This window comes from Anolis carolinensis, chromosome 4 (assembly GCF_035594765.1).
Source record: "Anolis carolinensis isolate JA03-04 chromosome 4, rAnoCar3.1.pri, whole genome shotgun sequence".
Lineage (NCBI taxonomy): Eukaryota > Metazoa > Chordata > Lepidosauria > Squamata > Dactyloidae > Anolis > Anolis carolinensis.
In genome coordinates this window covers 246,292,989-246,308,916 of record NC_085844.1, presented here as the reverse complement: position 1 = coordinate 246,308,916, position 15,928 = coordinate 246,292,989, and the positions used below count along the sequence as shown (strand labels likewise).

General features: G+C 41.2%; 1 protein-coding gene across 4 annotated transcripts in view; it reads right to left on the bottom strand.

The window, feature by feature from the left end:
• zbtb46 (zinc finger and BTB domain containing 46) overlaps positions 1 to 15,928 on the bottom strand; it is a 64,794-nt gene that overhangs the window by 40,683 nt on the left and 8,183 nt on the right. For all 4 annotated transcript variants that reach the window (XM_062979086.1, XM_062979084.1, XM_003220695.4 and 1 more), the window contains one exon: positions 6,220 to 7,180. In XM_062979086.1, coding sequence (XP_062835156.1) covers positions 6,220 to 7,156 — 937 coding nt within the window. In that variant the 5' untranslated portion in view covers positions 7,157 to 7,180. The remainder of the gene's footprint in view (positions 1 to 6,219; positions 7,181 to 15,928) is intronic.

Below are 15,928 nucleotides of genomic sequence, written 5' to 3'. Positions count from 1 at the left end.
GTGAAGGCGGAAGAAGGCTGCAACAGACTGAGAAGCCACTCTCTGTGAAGACTGTGTGTTGACCGGCCGTGCACCGACCTCCACACATTAAAAAAAATCACGCACAGGCGTCTTCCAACAAAAATAAAAACAAACCTACAAAAGCCCCATGGCGATTAGCGAGTGGTGACGGGGGCAGGACTGTGAAATCTGGAAGCCCCTAGTCACAGACTGGCACATGGGCGGTGGATATGGATTCAGTCGTTCTACCTCAAGGACCAAGGCAGTTGAGTAGTCCGGCAGCTGTATCCATGACTGAGCAGCCCTTTTTAGGATCCGCTCTGCTCACCCCACACGGGGAAGGGGCTAGAAAAGGTGCCCTAAACATAGTCTGCCTCTCCTACCCTGACTGGACTGCCACGTCCAGAAGGGTCACCACTCTGCGACCAAAAAAGAAAAATGAACTTTGGAACATGGAACGTACGGACACTGTTGGATAACACTGACAGTGAATGCCCCGAACGCAGGACTGCTATCATTGCAAGGGAGCTGGGACGCTTTAAGATCGACATAGCAGCCCTTCAGGAGACCCGGAGAGCAGGAGAGGGACAGCTGAAGGAAGAAAAGGGAGGCTACACCTTCTTCTGGAAGGGACTGCCTGAAGAAGAACGAAGAATACACGGAGTTGGCTTTGCTATCAGAAACGACCTGGTGACGCACCTGACTGAAGCACCCCCTGGCATCAATGAACGACTTTCAACCCTCCGAATTAACCTTGCTCTTGGGAAGACAGGCGGACAAATGTCAGCGTGCTGGAAGAAGCAAAGACCACCAGCATTGAAGCGATGCTCCTACGCCATCAACTTCGCTGGACTGGCCACGTTGTCCGAATGCCCGATCACCGTCTCCCAAAGCAGTTACTCTACTCCGAACTCAAGAATGGGAAACGAAATGTTGGTGGGCAGGAAAAGAGATTTAAAGATGGGCTTAAAGCCAACCTTAAAAACTGTGGCATAGACACTGAGAACTGGGAAGCCCTGGCCCTTGAGTGTTCTAATTGGAGGTCAGCTGTAACCAGCAGTGCTGCGGAGTTCGAAGAGGCACGAACAGAGGGCTTAAAGGAGAAATGTGCCAAGAGGAAGGAGCGTCAAGCTAACCCCGACCGGGACCGCCTTCCACCTGGAAACCGATGTCCTCACTGCAGGAGAATATGCGGGTCAAGAATAGGTCTCTTCAGCCACCTAAGAACCCACCCCCAAGACACCAAGGATGGAAGACAATCGTCCTCGAGCTACGAGGGATCGCCTAAGTAAGTAAGTTGTCCACCCCGAAGAAGACTCAGGGTGGTTCACAGTGTTGGCAACAATTCAACGCCCTCAATAAAAACAGTGTAAAATATCAAAGTTAAACCTCCCCTAATAAAACATTAAACATTATTAAACACATCACATATCACATAAAGACACAGACATTGCCATACTATTCAGATATGTCTGGATTGTACTAACTGCTGCAAAGACAATGATAGAATCCAGAGCAGGGCCTACAACACTTGTTGAAGTTGACAGGTAGGTTAATTTGAGAGAAGGGCTGTAAAAGTAAAAGAGATCTGAACTGGTCCAGAAGACTTCAAGACAGGGCTATTCCTGCAGTTTGTAAGGAGAGCTCCAACCGCATCCAACCATAACCACTATCATTTTGCTTTTCAAGTTCTGATCAAATCATCATGTCTAGATTTGCTTTAAGTATTAAACTGTTTATTTTGTTCAGGAAAGGTATAGGATTATCAGTATTACCAGATGACCATTACTACTTGATGCAAGTAGAAATTAAAAGCAAGTAACTGCTAAAATGTCTCCAAAAATTCTATGATTGTAAAATTGTTAGTTCAGGAAAATAAGGAGCCTTTTAACTTCATAACAAAACTAGCAGAGTTAGCAACAACTCCTTCTACCCAACATATTTTAAGCTCCTCTGAGACCCAGAGATACATGCTATCAAATCAACGGGCGAACAGAAATATGGCAGAGAGTCGCAGAGGAGGCTTTATACTGCCAGTGTTACTCCCAGCCATTACTAGTCTGAAAGCCAATTATTTAAGAAAGCTACTTAATGGTTTGCCTGTCATGCTTTAGCATGATCAAAAAAGATAAGCCAACCTAGGCAATGTGTGCCTGTGGCATGTGTCATTTCTCTCATATAGCTGACTGCTATTTTGCTGAGCTACTGAGGAAAGTAAAGTAAGCATCATAACTTTTATGTATCATTAACTAACGTACAGTACAGACTTATACCCAAATGTTATTCTCAGAACTAGATTATGTGGGAAGCAGGACACCTCATTACAAATCTGTCTTTTTAGTGTTATTTAGTGTAACACAAGTGCCAGAGAACTATCGGTTTCATTTGAATAATGGCAATCTGGAGTTGAACCCCTATGTTTTATCTTTATTAATTACATTTTTAATTTATCCAACAGTAGAAGTTATTTAGGTGTATTATGAAAAACTAAAAGAATGGAATACAGTAAAACACAGTAAAATAGAATGCAACTTCCTAAGAAAGGTGATAAAGACAAATATATATCTAAGATCTAAAACTCTATTTTTAAAAAATGGTTTTCTCAGGCCAGCCTCTTTAGGGAGAGCATTTTATGAGTAGTGCACCACAACTGAGGAAGTACCCATTCTGGCCACCATCCACCCAATGCTCTACAGATGGGATATCTTGTGAACAATACTACAGTTATTTAAGGCTGTGAATAGGAACATACAGGATGAAATAATCTTTGAGATTCTTTATCAGGCAAACAAGCCATTATAACACCATCTCCATTTTCCCTTGTTTATGTTTCAATTTATTAGCCTTTATTGATTCTATTATCTTATGGTTATCAATTCAACATTGTACTATCTCGCCTTGGTTAGAAAAAAGGACAAGGTAAAGCCAAATATCATTTGCATATCAGTATCACTTTAGCCCTTATTACCAGATAGGAACTCTCAGCAGTTTTATGCAGATGTTAGAAAACATGGAATGCAAAATTGAGTCCAGTTGATATAAGAATCATGGTGCAAAGCCATTAGGAAATGACTATCCAAGCACAACAGGACTACTGCAGACTCAGAATGCTAAACCCAAATGATTTAACAAAATCCGCTAGGCTTTATCAGCCTCACCCCTTCTCTGTTTCTGTCTCTCTCTCCCACTTCCACCACTGCCCTTCCCCATAGCTAAGATTCAGTTCCAAAAATGAGTTTAAAGCTGTATTAAAATGGATTGAAAAATCAACTTCATCAATGAGGACAGGCAGTCCCTAGGATAAGAACAATATGGGTTCTGTAGGTTTGCTCTTAAGCTGAATTTGTATGTAAGTCAGAACAGTTACATTGTTAAGTGCAACTCCAGCCTATCTATCTATTAGGCTTAATCGATCCACGAAAAATTTGATTCTAAACTCGTTGCAAAAGTAGAGGGGGGCAGCGTTTCGTTTTTGAAGGTATTTACAAATTTTGCCCCCAAAAAATTTCGAAATTAACAAAAATTCGTTATTTTCTAAATTAATTCGTTAATGGCGGACGCGCATGCGCAATCCCCAAAAACAGCACAGAGGGAGAGGACTTTACAGGACTCTCCCACCCTCATTTTTTGAGTGATCTTCTTCAAACTTGGTACAGTGGTAGAACACATTTAACACTGATAGCTCACCAAAATTTGGAACGTTTCCCTTATCCTCTGATTTTTGGCGAATTTTCATAGCTTTTATAATAAACCATTTTTTAATAATTGCAGAAATCTGTTCCTGGTTTGAAAGTCTTATTTCCTGTTAAATTGGGTTGTCTTTACTGTGAAAGTCATTGTTCTACTTCAGAAACTTTGTTTTTGTGGCTGAAACTTTGTTAAATTGGTGTGTGTGTGATATATACTGTGTATATATATATATAGTCCCTGCATATGTGTGTGTGTGTTTGTGTGTGTGTGTGTATAGGTAAAGGTAAAGGTATCCCTTGACGTTAAGTTCAGTCATGTCTGACTCTGGGGGTTGGTGCTCATCTCCATTTCTAAGCCCAAGAGCCAGTGTTGTCCATAGACACCTCCAAGGTCATGTGGCCGGCATGACTACATGGAGTGCCATTACCTTCCCGCCAGAGCGGTACCTATTGATCTACTCACATTGGCATGTTTTCAAGCTGCTAGGTTGGCAGAAGCTGGAGCTAACAGCGGGCACTCACTCTGCTCCCGGGATTTGAACCTGGGACCTTTCGGTCTGCAAGTTCAGCAGCTCAGTGCTTTAACACACTTCGCCATCGGGGCTCATGTATATATAATATACATACACATACACACAATGTGGAGAATATGTGGAAAGGTAGATAGATAGATAAGTTGGGAGCCACAGCGAAGGCACCTTCCTGGGATCAAGGTCTAATAATAATAATAATAATAATAATAATAATAATAATAATAATAATAATAATAAAAAAATCCCTTACAATATCCAAGATGGGTACCATTATTGGCAGAGAAAGCCAAGCTGTAGGAGTTGAAATCCAATCATTTATCCTCCCTATAGAATCAATTTTATATGCATTTTTAGCTACAGAAAAGCTAAAATCAGGACAGTAAAAGAACAACACCCAGAAAATGGGAATTCCAGACAGGAAACAATCAGGGCCAGCTAATACCTCCCAACAAAGGATTCCCCCAGGTAGGAAGCAGCCAGGCTTTGAAGCTGCAAGGCTATTCAATGCTAATCAAGGTGACCAATTGCAACATTCACACTTGCCTCCCACAGACAAGAGTTCTTTCTCCCACCCTGGACCTTCCACAGATATATAAACCCCACTTGCCTAGCTTCGCACAGACGTCAAAACCTCACCGCCGGGCCCCTCTCTGTCTCTCTCGGTCTCTCCATTCCCGGCTCCATCCGCCGCCTTCCCGCCTCACAGAGAGACACCAGGCCTGAGCTGAGGCGAGGCGGCGGCGGCCATTTCCCCCCTCCGTCTTCCTCCTCCTCCTCGGCCTCCTTCCCCCTCGCCCCCTCCCATTGGCTGAGCCCGTGACGCCCCTTTTGCTGAGGGGCAAAAGGAAAGGGCCTGAATGGTGGGAGTTTGGGTGATTTGCAAAAGCTTTTTTTTCCTAACGAAAAAAACGACGAAATAAGAAAAAACGGCCTCTTGCGATTCGAAACCGCGATATCCAGACGTGTGGACAATCAAAGCCGTATATTGCTTCAAAACAAACGAAAATAACGAATTAATAACGGGTAACGGGGAAATCGAATTATTTGAGCAAGCCTACTATCTATCTATCTATCTATCTATCTATCTATCTATCTATCTATCTATCTATCTATGCTTTGGATAGCATAGGGAAGAATAAACACCTCTGTGGTGTTCACTTTGCTGTCTGTGCCCGTTCAGAAGATTTCACCTCATTTTCTGTGCCTGTGATAATTGGATTTTGGAAAATGTGGCTTGTTGTGGAAACAAGGATTGGAGATAAAGCTTCAGTGGAAAACCCTTTTCCCCATAATAATAATTCTGTCAGGAATGGATTTCTCTTCCGAGGGGTAGATTTCTCCCACTTCCTGTTGTCTCAGCCCCATTCTTAGCTATGAGTCGTTTGTAAGGCAGACGTTTGTAATTCATGGACTGCCTGTACTTTGAATTGATCTTTACCCACTCAAGCATCCTGACTAATCTAATCTTACCTGAAGATATTAAATACCATGAAAAATGGTGAAATATCAGTGTACAGTGAATATTATTGATAGTGGGCAGAGTTTAGAATTGTTGTTGTGTAGCTGTTTCTGATTTATGACACTGCTAAAGCAAAATGACAATCTTGGCAAAATTGGTTCAGAGGGCGTTTGCTTTGCTTTCCTCTTAAGAGGCGAGTGCATGGCTTGATCAAGATCACCCAGTGGGTTATCATGGCTGAGTGAGGATTCAAACACTGGTCTCCAGAGTCACAGTCCAACCTCAAAACATCATACCACGCCAAGAAGAAAAGATACAGTGATGTGTCATACATAGCCTTCAAGTACTCTTACGACTTGTCAGTAGTGGGAAAAAGAACAGCTACTGTATTAGGAAGAAAGAATGTGAAAATTTAAGGGAAAACCAAGAGCTACTTCTCTCATACTATACACATACCTAGAGCACCCAAAGTTATGAGTCTCTGAAAAAGCATACTCTGTATGATTATGTATGACATAAAATTGAAAGGAAATCTTACTTGAGTCTCGACTACTGTATGGCCATCCAGAGGCAGACAGAAAAGGTGGGACTGGAGAGTTTGTCCTGCTCTCATCTCCCAGTTGCTGTGTAATGTGCCGCACAGTATCCTTATTTTTCCTGTTCTTCCTGCGCCCTGTAGGCTGCCACCCATCCATTGCACTCTGTTCTGAGAAAGCATTCTGCATTGCACTTTCTTTGGTAGACTGGAGCTCATTCCTTCCGTAATGGGACGGAGAGATCTGCTCTTCTTTGATACGTAATGATCCATAGCCTAGGTCACTTGACCAAAGAGACTGGGAAGAAATGTCATCGTGATTATCTGGTTTTGGTTCTTGATCCTCTTTTCCGTATGTGCTCCCTCCTTCATGACAGCTAGCAATGGCTGAGTCACCCGAGGAGTTTGTTGGGCTTGTCCGCCGTGCTAACCAGGGAGATATGCTCCTACCAGCTACTACGGCTGAAATCAAGGCATCTGTACTACTGCTGGATGAAGCCCCAAGTTCATAATCAATAAGATCGTCTGATGCATCAGATTTTATGCTTATGTCAAGAGCAGCTTTTATAAAATTATGACAGGCTTGGACAATATCAGTCATCTGGAGATAGCTAGCAGCTGACATCACCTCGATAACATTCCTGCTGGTCAGTGCAAGGTGTGCTGAGTACATGAAATCAATGATTGCTTTAAAGCCCTGTGCAGTTACAATGTCTAAATGAGTGACGGTTGCCTGCTCAGAGGTCTTCTGTACCTGGCAGTACAGTGTTTTGAAGTACCGGCTGCTCCCAAGTAAAACGTTTTTATGAGCCTTGAAGATTTTCCCCTCCACGATAATACAAACATCACAGAGGATACCATGCTGTCTTTGTTCATCGAGTTCTTGAAGCAGATGACGGTAGTGGGAGGCAATCTCCATATCTTCCTTTCGATTGTTCATTTGCACGACTATGTCTGCACCACTCTGTGAGGGAGGGAAAAGGAGAGCGTTATCTTATTAAATAGGCCATCATATACAGAAAATATCCAAAAGGCATTCAGCAATCTTAGCAGGGGGCCATTCACATCAAGCAATTACAGCATATTCCATTTTAACTGCCATGGTCTTCCATAATTCCATCCTATTGAATCCTGGGGTTCATTGTTTAGCGAAGCATTAATGTGCTTTGGCTGAGAATTCAAAATGCCCTTTCCTAGACTGCAATAGCCAGCATGGTGTAGCTGTTTGAGCGTTGGACTACGACTTATTGTCCATGGTTCAAGTCTTTGTTCCTCCACAAAAACCCTGCGTAACCTTCGGCAAGTCACTCTCTCTCCACCTCAGAGGAAAGTAAATGTAAACCTCACCTGAACAAATCTTGTCAAGAAAAGCCTATACTTTAGTGTCACTGTGGGTTGGAAAGGATTTGAATGCAAACAACAACAACAACAGGCAAAGCCCAGGATTCAATAGGTTGGAACTTGGAACCATGACAATTAAAGTGGAGTAATGGCACTATAATTCTATAATGTGAATGGACCTAGTTTGAGATAGCAGTAAGATATTATTCTTAAAATAGTTTGTTCAATATATGTGCTATATATTCTTACCTGTAAGCCATAACAAAATTAGACATGGTATTAAAATATGCTTTGCTAACTGTGAGCACTGAGAAATGGCAATAGTCATGTCACTGATTTCCTGGCTCTCTACTGGCGCAGCTCTTTCAATCTCTAGGGTCAAAGACCAAGCAGAGTGGGCAATTAGTTTGTTCTTGGTTGAAACCGCAAATGTGGATCCCACTGATATGGAGGACCGACTGTACTATCGGCTAAGGAGGAAGGTGCCATATTTACTTCAATCTAATGCTCACCTATTTTTGGCTAAATTAAATAGCCAAAAGTGAGGTGTGCATTAAATTTAATGGCATGTTAGAATCACACAAGTAAATCCACCTGCACCCCTCCTTAAGGGCAAGGCTAGCAAATCATTAGCTTCAGCCTGACGAAGGGGCACAGCTTTGCAATTGGCCTTATTCATGAGGCCGTCAAAACCTCCCCCTTGCTTTTGAAGGCCATGCAAATGAGGCCTTAGTTGGGAAGTCACTGCTCAGCCTGATGGAGGGGCATGGCTTCCCCTTGCCTGTTGGCTATGCACAAGGAGAAGTTGCACATTACATTTGTCAACTTTTTTTTTTGCAATACACACCTTCAAAATTGAGGTGTGTGTTACAATCAGTGGTATATTTTATGGTAATTGTTTGGATTTCAATGTGGTATAATGGCAGGTATATGGAAGCGAAGGCTTTTATTTCCGGCTGTATGGTCATGTTACAGAAGCATTCTCTTCTGATGTTTTGCCCACATCTCAATCAAGGCATACGCAAAAGGTGTCAGTGGACAAATCTAACTACATATGCATTTAAATTTTTTATAATTCACGTTTTAATAGAGTTTAATAGTGTTTTTAATTGATGGGGTATTGTTGTAATGTTTATTGATTTTGTTATTGTTTTATTGAATGTGTTTTGGGCAATGTAAATTGCCGACTGTTGTAAGCCGCCCTGAGTCCCTACGGGTGAGAAGGGCAGGGTAAAAGTGATGTAAATAAATAAACAAATAAATTTCAAAAGGCAACGAGTGAGGATTGAAATATTTCCTCTCTCACTTTAAACAGCCTCTAAAGCTGCTATTTACACATTGGAAGGAAATCAGCCACAGAGTCCATTGGGGATTTCCTATTAACATAAAAAGCAATTTCAGAGAGGGGTTTCTTTAAAACTAGTTGTTAAATGTCTCATGTATTTACATTTTGCTTTTACAGTTATAATCAAGACACTTTTAAAACAATCTTTCCGGAAAACTGTATTTCTGTAATCAATAGAGGAAATAAACTGTCCACATCTTCACATGCTTCCCTTTTGGTTATTACAATGCTGTTGATTAAGCACATTTATTACACTCAATTCTGTATCTTTTTCCTACATGTACTGTGTCCTTTAGATTACAAAATTTCTCAGACACAGATACATACCAGTAGATGTAGGCACCAACAAACTCTTACTAGTCACCTCTAATTTGCATATAAGCAATTCTTCCTAAACTGTACATGTTGCATATTCTTTATCCAAAAGTCCAGAGTGTTCCAAAATCAAAACTGTCCATATGAATGACTGATATAGTGATACCTCTGCCTTCTGATGGTTTAGAATATTGTGTATAAAATTACCTTTGGGATACATATATTTCACATCATGTCTATGTAAATAATCCAAAATTCCCTCCAAAAATCAAAATCTGAAACATTTTGGGATAGGAGATATTCAATCTGTAGTATCGCATAGCAAATTGGAGATGACTTTTAGTAAGAGATTACTGTACTACACTTTATTTGGAAACAGTTTTGTTGGTGCTTTAGTATCTATCCTGTAGCACATACCTATTGATAAGTAAACACATGCAGCAAATTACTGCCAAGCTTTCAATAGTTAATCACACATCTGAATGCAGTGAAGTACCTTCCACACAATATGGCTTTATGATCCAATTTATTTTTCTATTACACTTCCATACACTAAGTTTGTTATTAACTCAGCTCTCACCAGAGGTGCAGTGTCCTTCCAGTGTCTTCAAATAATTATTTGTTGACATTAGGCTCATTAACTTACTTTTTCCTGGAACACAAAGTCAGCTAGCTGCACATGATTTACCATACCCCCTTTCCTCATTTAGCACTCTTACAACTGCAACAGCCAGATAGTATAATGAAAGATCTTCTAATTGAGTGGGTTTTGAAATGAATTCTATTGCAGGAATATCTTTGCTTCTTCAGGTATGTAACCTACAATGGAATTTGCTTAGGCCACTCCTATAATAATTCTACTTTTGTTGTTGAATGATATCACAGCAAAACATAGAGACGTCAATTAGAGTGCTGAGCTGTGGTGAACCAGTTTAGAAAAAAAACTGGGTACCTGGGGAGAAATGAAGTGTAGTAATTTCTATATTTAGCTGCTTTGGGTGACATTCACAGGTCTAGCATGTGTTCTGGTAAGGCTTGAAGAGACATTACGTATTCTGATACAAACCGGTGGATAAGTCATGGGTCATGCTGTAGAGAAGGGATAGTGCCAGCAGCTGCACTATTTTCCCACACAAGCATTCAAAAAGTCATTTTGCCACTCAACTCACAGAATGGTTCCTTTTAAAAAAAATAATCAAAGTTAACACAGTAATATTGCTCGAAAAGGAACCACTGAGCCAGTCTACTCTCTCGGTGCTCTTTTGAAAGGAAGCACCAAACAGCCCCTATTCCGTTGTGCCACCCAGGCATTCAAAAAGGCCAGAAGCTGTGCTGCAGGAGGGTGAGCAGGGAAGGCGGTGTTTATTTTAGATTCTCTCAGGATGGACTTAATTCTTGTCTTTTACCATTTTACTCAAGAGATGGGTCCTTTTAAAAATAATAGTTAACGTATAATACTTACATTGACCTGTGGATAATTCAACACAGGTTTTTTGGGGCGATTGTTTGACTGAAATATCTAGACTTATGAGTATATACAGTAACCTATTTTCAGGTTTGACCAATCTGGGAAGAAGTTTGAACTTACATCTCTTAGCACAAATTTGTAAAATTGAAAGAACAAAATGCAAGCTAAAAAACCAAAATGCTAGGACAGTGGTCTTGCATTCTGTTTAGTAGTACTGATTGTTTAAATGTCTATACACGATCAGGTTTATTTGTGAAATTAAAAGCCATAATGGAGCTTTCCAGGCTACAATAATGGAAAATAGGTTGATACACTGATATTTCCTCTCATTTGTCAGCTTATTTTTTCATACTGCAAAAACTAAATGATATTAAACTGTTCAAGGTAACACAAACAGAAAAATACCTACAAAGATCAATCAAATTTGATAAAAATTGATACTCTAAAGGAGTGAAGAGGTACAGCTACATGAAACAGATCTGCAATTATACTAACAAGGAAGAAAAACAAGTCCCAAATAATCCTGTTGCTTCTGGCAATAAGCCTTCCAGGCATGCACTGTCAAAATATATGAGGGGAAGGTTGTAAATCTGATTCTAACCTGTAGACATGAAGGAGCAATCAAGTTACCCAGACGGTAACCTTTGAATTTGTCTGATAATAGGTATCATTCTAACATGGTTTAACGAATGGTATAGACAGACTTTCAAAAGTAGGTCCTTCTGTAAAGAGAGTATGATGGCAACACAACGTTAGCTTCAAAGTCAATGTAGTGCAGTGCTCTAAGGACTGGACTATGATGACTCTGGATCCCAGAGTTTGAATTCTTGCTCAACAAGTGGATAGATAACCTTGGAGAAGAGGAAGCCAAAGGTAGAACAAAACTTCCCTAAAAAGCACTGTGATAGGTTCATTTTAGGTTTGCCATGTCAGGCATAATTAGAAGTCACACAATGAACTTAACAATGTTATTCTCATCATAATTTTATTACAGCTGATCACTCAGCATTTGTCTAAAAGGGAAAGCAGTGATGATCTGATTTCCATGACTATCTTTACCACAACAAATTTGTCCTAGTAAGGAATTGCATATGTATACCAGGTTTCACTCATATATCCCAAAAGCATTTCCAGCATCTGCATTATTGTAAGTTTAACTCAGGCCCCTTCTACACTTCCATATATCCCAGGATCTGATCCCAGATTATCTAGCAGTATAGACTCAAACAATCCAGAATCAAAGCAGAAAATCTGGGGTCAGATCCTGGGATACAGGACAGCGTAGATTCAGTCTCAGCTGCATTGTAAACAGGGTAAAGATCTGCAACAAGAGATTGTTCCCAAAGCCCTCAGTGAAAACTCCCACAAAGCAATATCCTTTACCAGGACTATCAGAAGGAAAACAGCTCCTAAATTGTGCAACAGTTTTTCTTATTGTAGAGCTCCATTTTATGATAAAGAAGTATAAACAGTTTTTTTTACCATCAGTGGATAAATGTATTTATTATATTAATGTTTTTCTATTAAGGAGGAATCTTGCTTATCATGTCATATGCCAAAGAAAATATTTCTACTTTTCAGACATGGAAATGAATTAAGATGTATTTCAGTCAATCTTAAGTATGCTTTTAATTATAGACCTATGGAAGTAGGACCCCCAAGCTGCAAACCTGCATCTTCAGGGAGAATGTAACCCCATCTAACACAGATCTACACCATCTGTTTCATCCAGGAACCTACAAGAACTGAGAGATAACCACACACTTGAATACCTTGCCTTAAAAATGGAATGTTAAACACTGGCCTAAGAATTAAGCTAAGAATTAGTTTCTAGTTCACTCCTAGCAAATCAAACTGAAGAACAGTCAACAACCCTGATGTGGCAGCTAAAAAAAAAAGCCAATGCCATTCTAGGCTGCATCAATAGAAGAGTAGTGTCTAGATCAGGGGAAGTAATCGTAATAGCTAGAACTTGTCCAGAAAAGGGCAACCAAAATGATGAAAGGTTTGGAAGTCAAGCCCTATGAGGAATGGCTTAAGAAGTATGTATGTTATGATTGGATATGTTTAGCTTAAAGAATGCAATAACACTGTCATTGAATATTGTTCAATGAAATTAAATGCTTTCCACCAGCACACATCACAAAACACGCCCATCCCTCCACAGTCCAGCCTCCACCACACAGCCCCCAATGCCACATCAATGTGAAACCATGGAGTTCAATATAGAAGGCTAGGAGAGGCGACATGATAACTTTGTTTAAACGTCTGAAAGGATGTCACATAAAAGAGGGACAAGTTTGTTTTCTGCTGCTCTAGAGACTAGAACATAGAGCAATGGATTCAAATTGCAGGAAAAGAGAGTCCACCTAAACATTAGGAAGAACATTCTGACATAAGAGCTGTTTGGCAGTGAAATATGCCACCTAGGGGAGTGTGGTGGTCTCTTTCTCTGGATCTTTTAAAGCAGAGCCTGGATTTTATTTATTTATTTATTTATTTATTTCATCATTTCTACCGCATCCTTCTCACCCCTCAGGGGACTCAGGACTTACAATATGAGCATATACATCAGAACAATTTATATCACGTTTAAAAATCCGTTTAGATTAAAAATTACATTAAAATTAAGAACTTACACTAAAAAAACCTAGATAGTTATACATATAAATATACATTCAGGCGCATTTCAAGTCCAAGTGAGGGCTATCAGTGAGACGTATAGTTCTCATATCTCATTTCTACTGCTACTCTTGCTCAGAAGCCTGGTCCCATAACCACGTTTTTGTTCTTTTTCGGAATGACAGGAGGGAGGGAGCCTGTCTAATTTCATTTGGGAGGGTGTTCCATAGGTGGGGGGCCACCACTGAAAAGGCCCTGTCCCTTGTCTCCGCCAGCTGCAGCTGTGAGGCTGGCAGGAGCGAGAGCTGGGGCTCCCCGGAAGATCTTAGATTCTGCGATGGGTCATAGTGGGAGACACAGGTAAACTGGGCCGGAACCATTTAGAGCTTTATAGGCTAAAGCCAGCACTTTGAATTGTGCTCGGCAGCTGATCAGCAGCCAGTGGATGTACGGGATGTAACAAGAGTGTGGTTCACTGTGGCCAAGTCAGGCTTCCCAAGGTACAGGCGCAGCTGGCGCACAAGTTTTAATTGTGCGAAGGCTCCCCTAGCCACCGCTGAGACCTGGGGTTCCAGGCTCAATTATGAGGCTAGGATCACCCCTAGACTGTGCATCTGCGCCTTCAGGGGGAGTGTGACCCCATCCAGCACAGGCTGTAATCCAATACCCTGTTCGGCCTTCCGACTGACCACGAAGGCCTCTGTCTTGTCTGGATTCAATTTCAATTTGTTGGACCTCATCCAGTCCGAGACAGCGGCCAGACACCGGTTCAGGACCTAGACAGCCTCCTTAGTGACAGGTGGGAAGGAGTGACAGAGCTGGACATCATCTGCGTACAGATGACACCGCACCCCGAAACTCCGGATGATCTCTCCCAGCGGCTTCATGTAGATGTTAAATAACATGGGGGACAGTATTGAACCCTGCGGGACCACACAAGTCAATGGTTGTGGGGCCGAGCAGGTGTCCCCCAAAGACACTATCTGGGAACGACCCTCCAGGAAGGACTGAAGCCACTGCAGAACAGTGCCTCCGAGACCCATCCCGGCAAGGCACCCCAGAAGGATACCGTGATCAAGGTTATCGAAGGCCGCTGAGAGGTCCAGCAAAACCAGCAAGGACACACTCCCCCTGTCCAGTTCCCGGCGTAGATCATCCACTAAGGCGACCAAGACTGTCTTGGTACCATGATCCAGCTGGAAACCAGACAGCGCTGGATCTAGAAAATCAGTATCTTCCAAGAATCTCTGGAGTTGTGATGCCATCTATTGGGAGTGTTTTGATTGTATTTTCCAGCTCTATGATTCTATGTCCCCAGTTGTTCTCAACCTGTGGGTCCCCAGGTGTTTTGGCCTACAATTCCCAGAAGTCCCAGCCAGTTTACCAGTGGTTAGGATTTCTGGGAGTTGAAGGCCAAAACATCTGGGGGCTCACAGGTTAAGAACCAAAGAAAATCCCACAAGATGATATACAGAATTATGACTTAATTTCAGGATGCCCAAGTGTAAAGTACCTAAATATTCCCCACATTTAAACATATTTCTCAAACTAAAGCCATATTTACTTTTGAAAAGCATTGTAGATGGTAAAGGAAGATGTGAATTTCTTCCAAAAACCTGCTATACAAACTGCACTGTGTCCCTTCTAAGCTGCATTAATTATTGTTTTCCCCAAAGGCATGCAATCTGAGCACACATTTCATTTGATAAAATAGAAAGAAGGAGTATTAAAGCAGAAATACTATGCTAACTCTAACCTCTCTATTAAAATGTGACATTGGAAAGAACATTTCTAGGAATTAAATGGTCACCTGACTGAAACTAGTTGTTTCTAGGCAAAGTCTCAAGAGTCAGCCTTTCTGAGATTTGATACCTCTTCTGTCTGCATATGTCACCATCCAGAGTATGTAAAGATACCCACCTGAATAACAAACTTTTTATTGTGTATCTCATGGTTTGACTGGATATTAATGTAGCCTATCACAGAAGGTGTTTTGGCATCTAGTACAACTGTTTACTCAATTCAACAAAGCAAAAGCTGTAACATTTCCAAGTGGAAGGTGTCTTCTCTTAACTTGAAGGGAAACTTTACCACCCCTACCAACATCAGTAAAAGGATGTAATGAAGAACTGTTCTCAGAACTAAAAAACCTTTATCTAATATTCAAGTAAAATCTATCTTCTGATATAGCTTAAGCCCATTGGATTCATCCTTATCCTCTGGGGAAGCAAGTCCCCTTCCACTTCATAGACTTCACACATGTAAAGAATACAATCATGTGTCATCATTACCATCATCACTACTACCACCATAACTATCCACCTCAGTCTTCTCTTCAGTAGGCTAAGCATTCCAAAATCCCTTTAGTCTTTCATGACAGGACTTTCCCACACCAGTCTCCAATCTTCACTGTTTTCCTTTAAACTGTGTTGTCGAAGGCTTTCATGGCCGGGATCACAGGGTTGTTGTATGTCTTTCGGGCTGTGTGGCCAGATGTGGGCAAAACGTCAGGAGAGAATGCTTCTGGAACATGGCCACACAGCCCAAAAGACATACAACAACCCTGCTTCCTGTTTCATTTGCCCGAAGCAAGGATAAAGAATCTAAGGACTGTTAGTTGG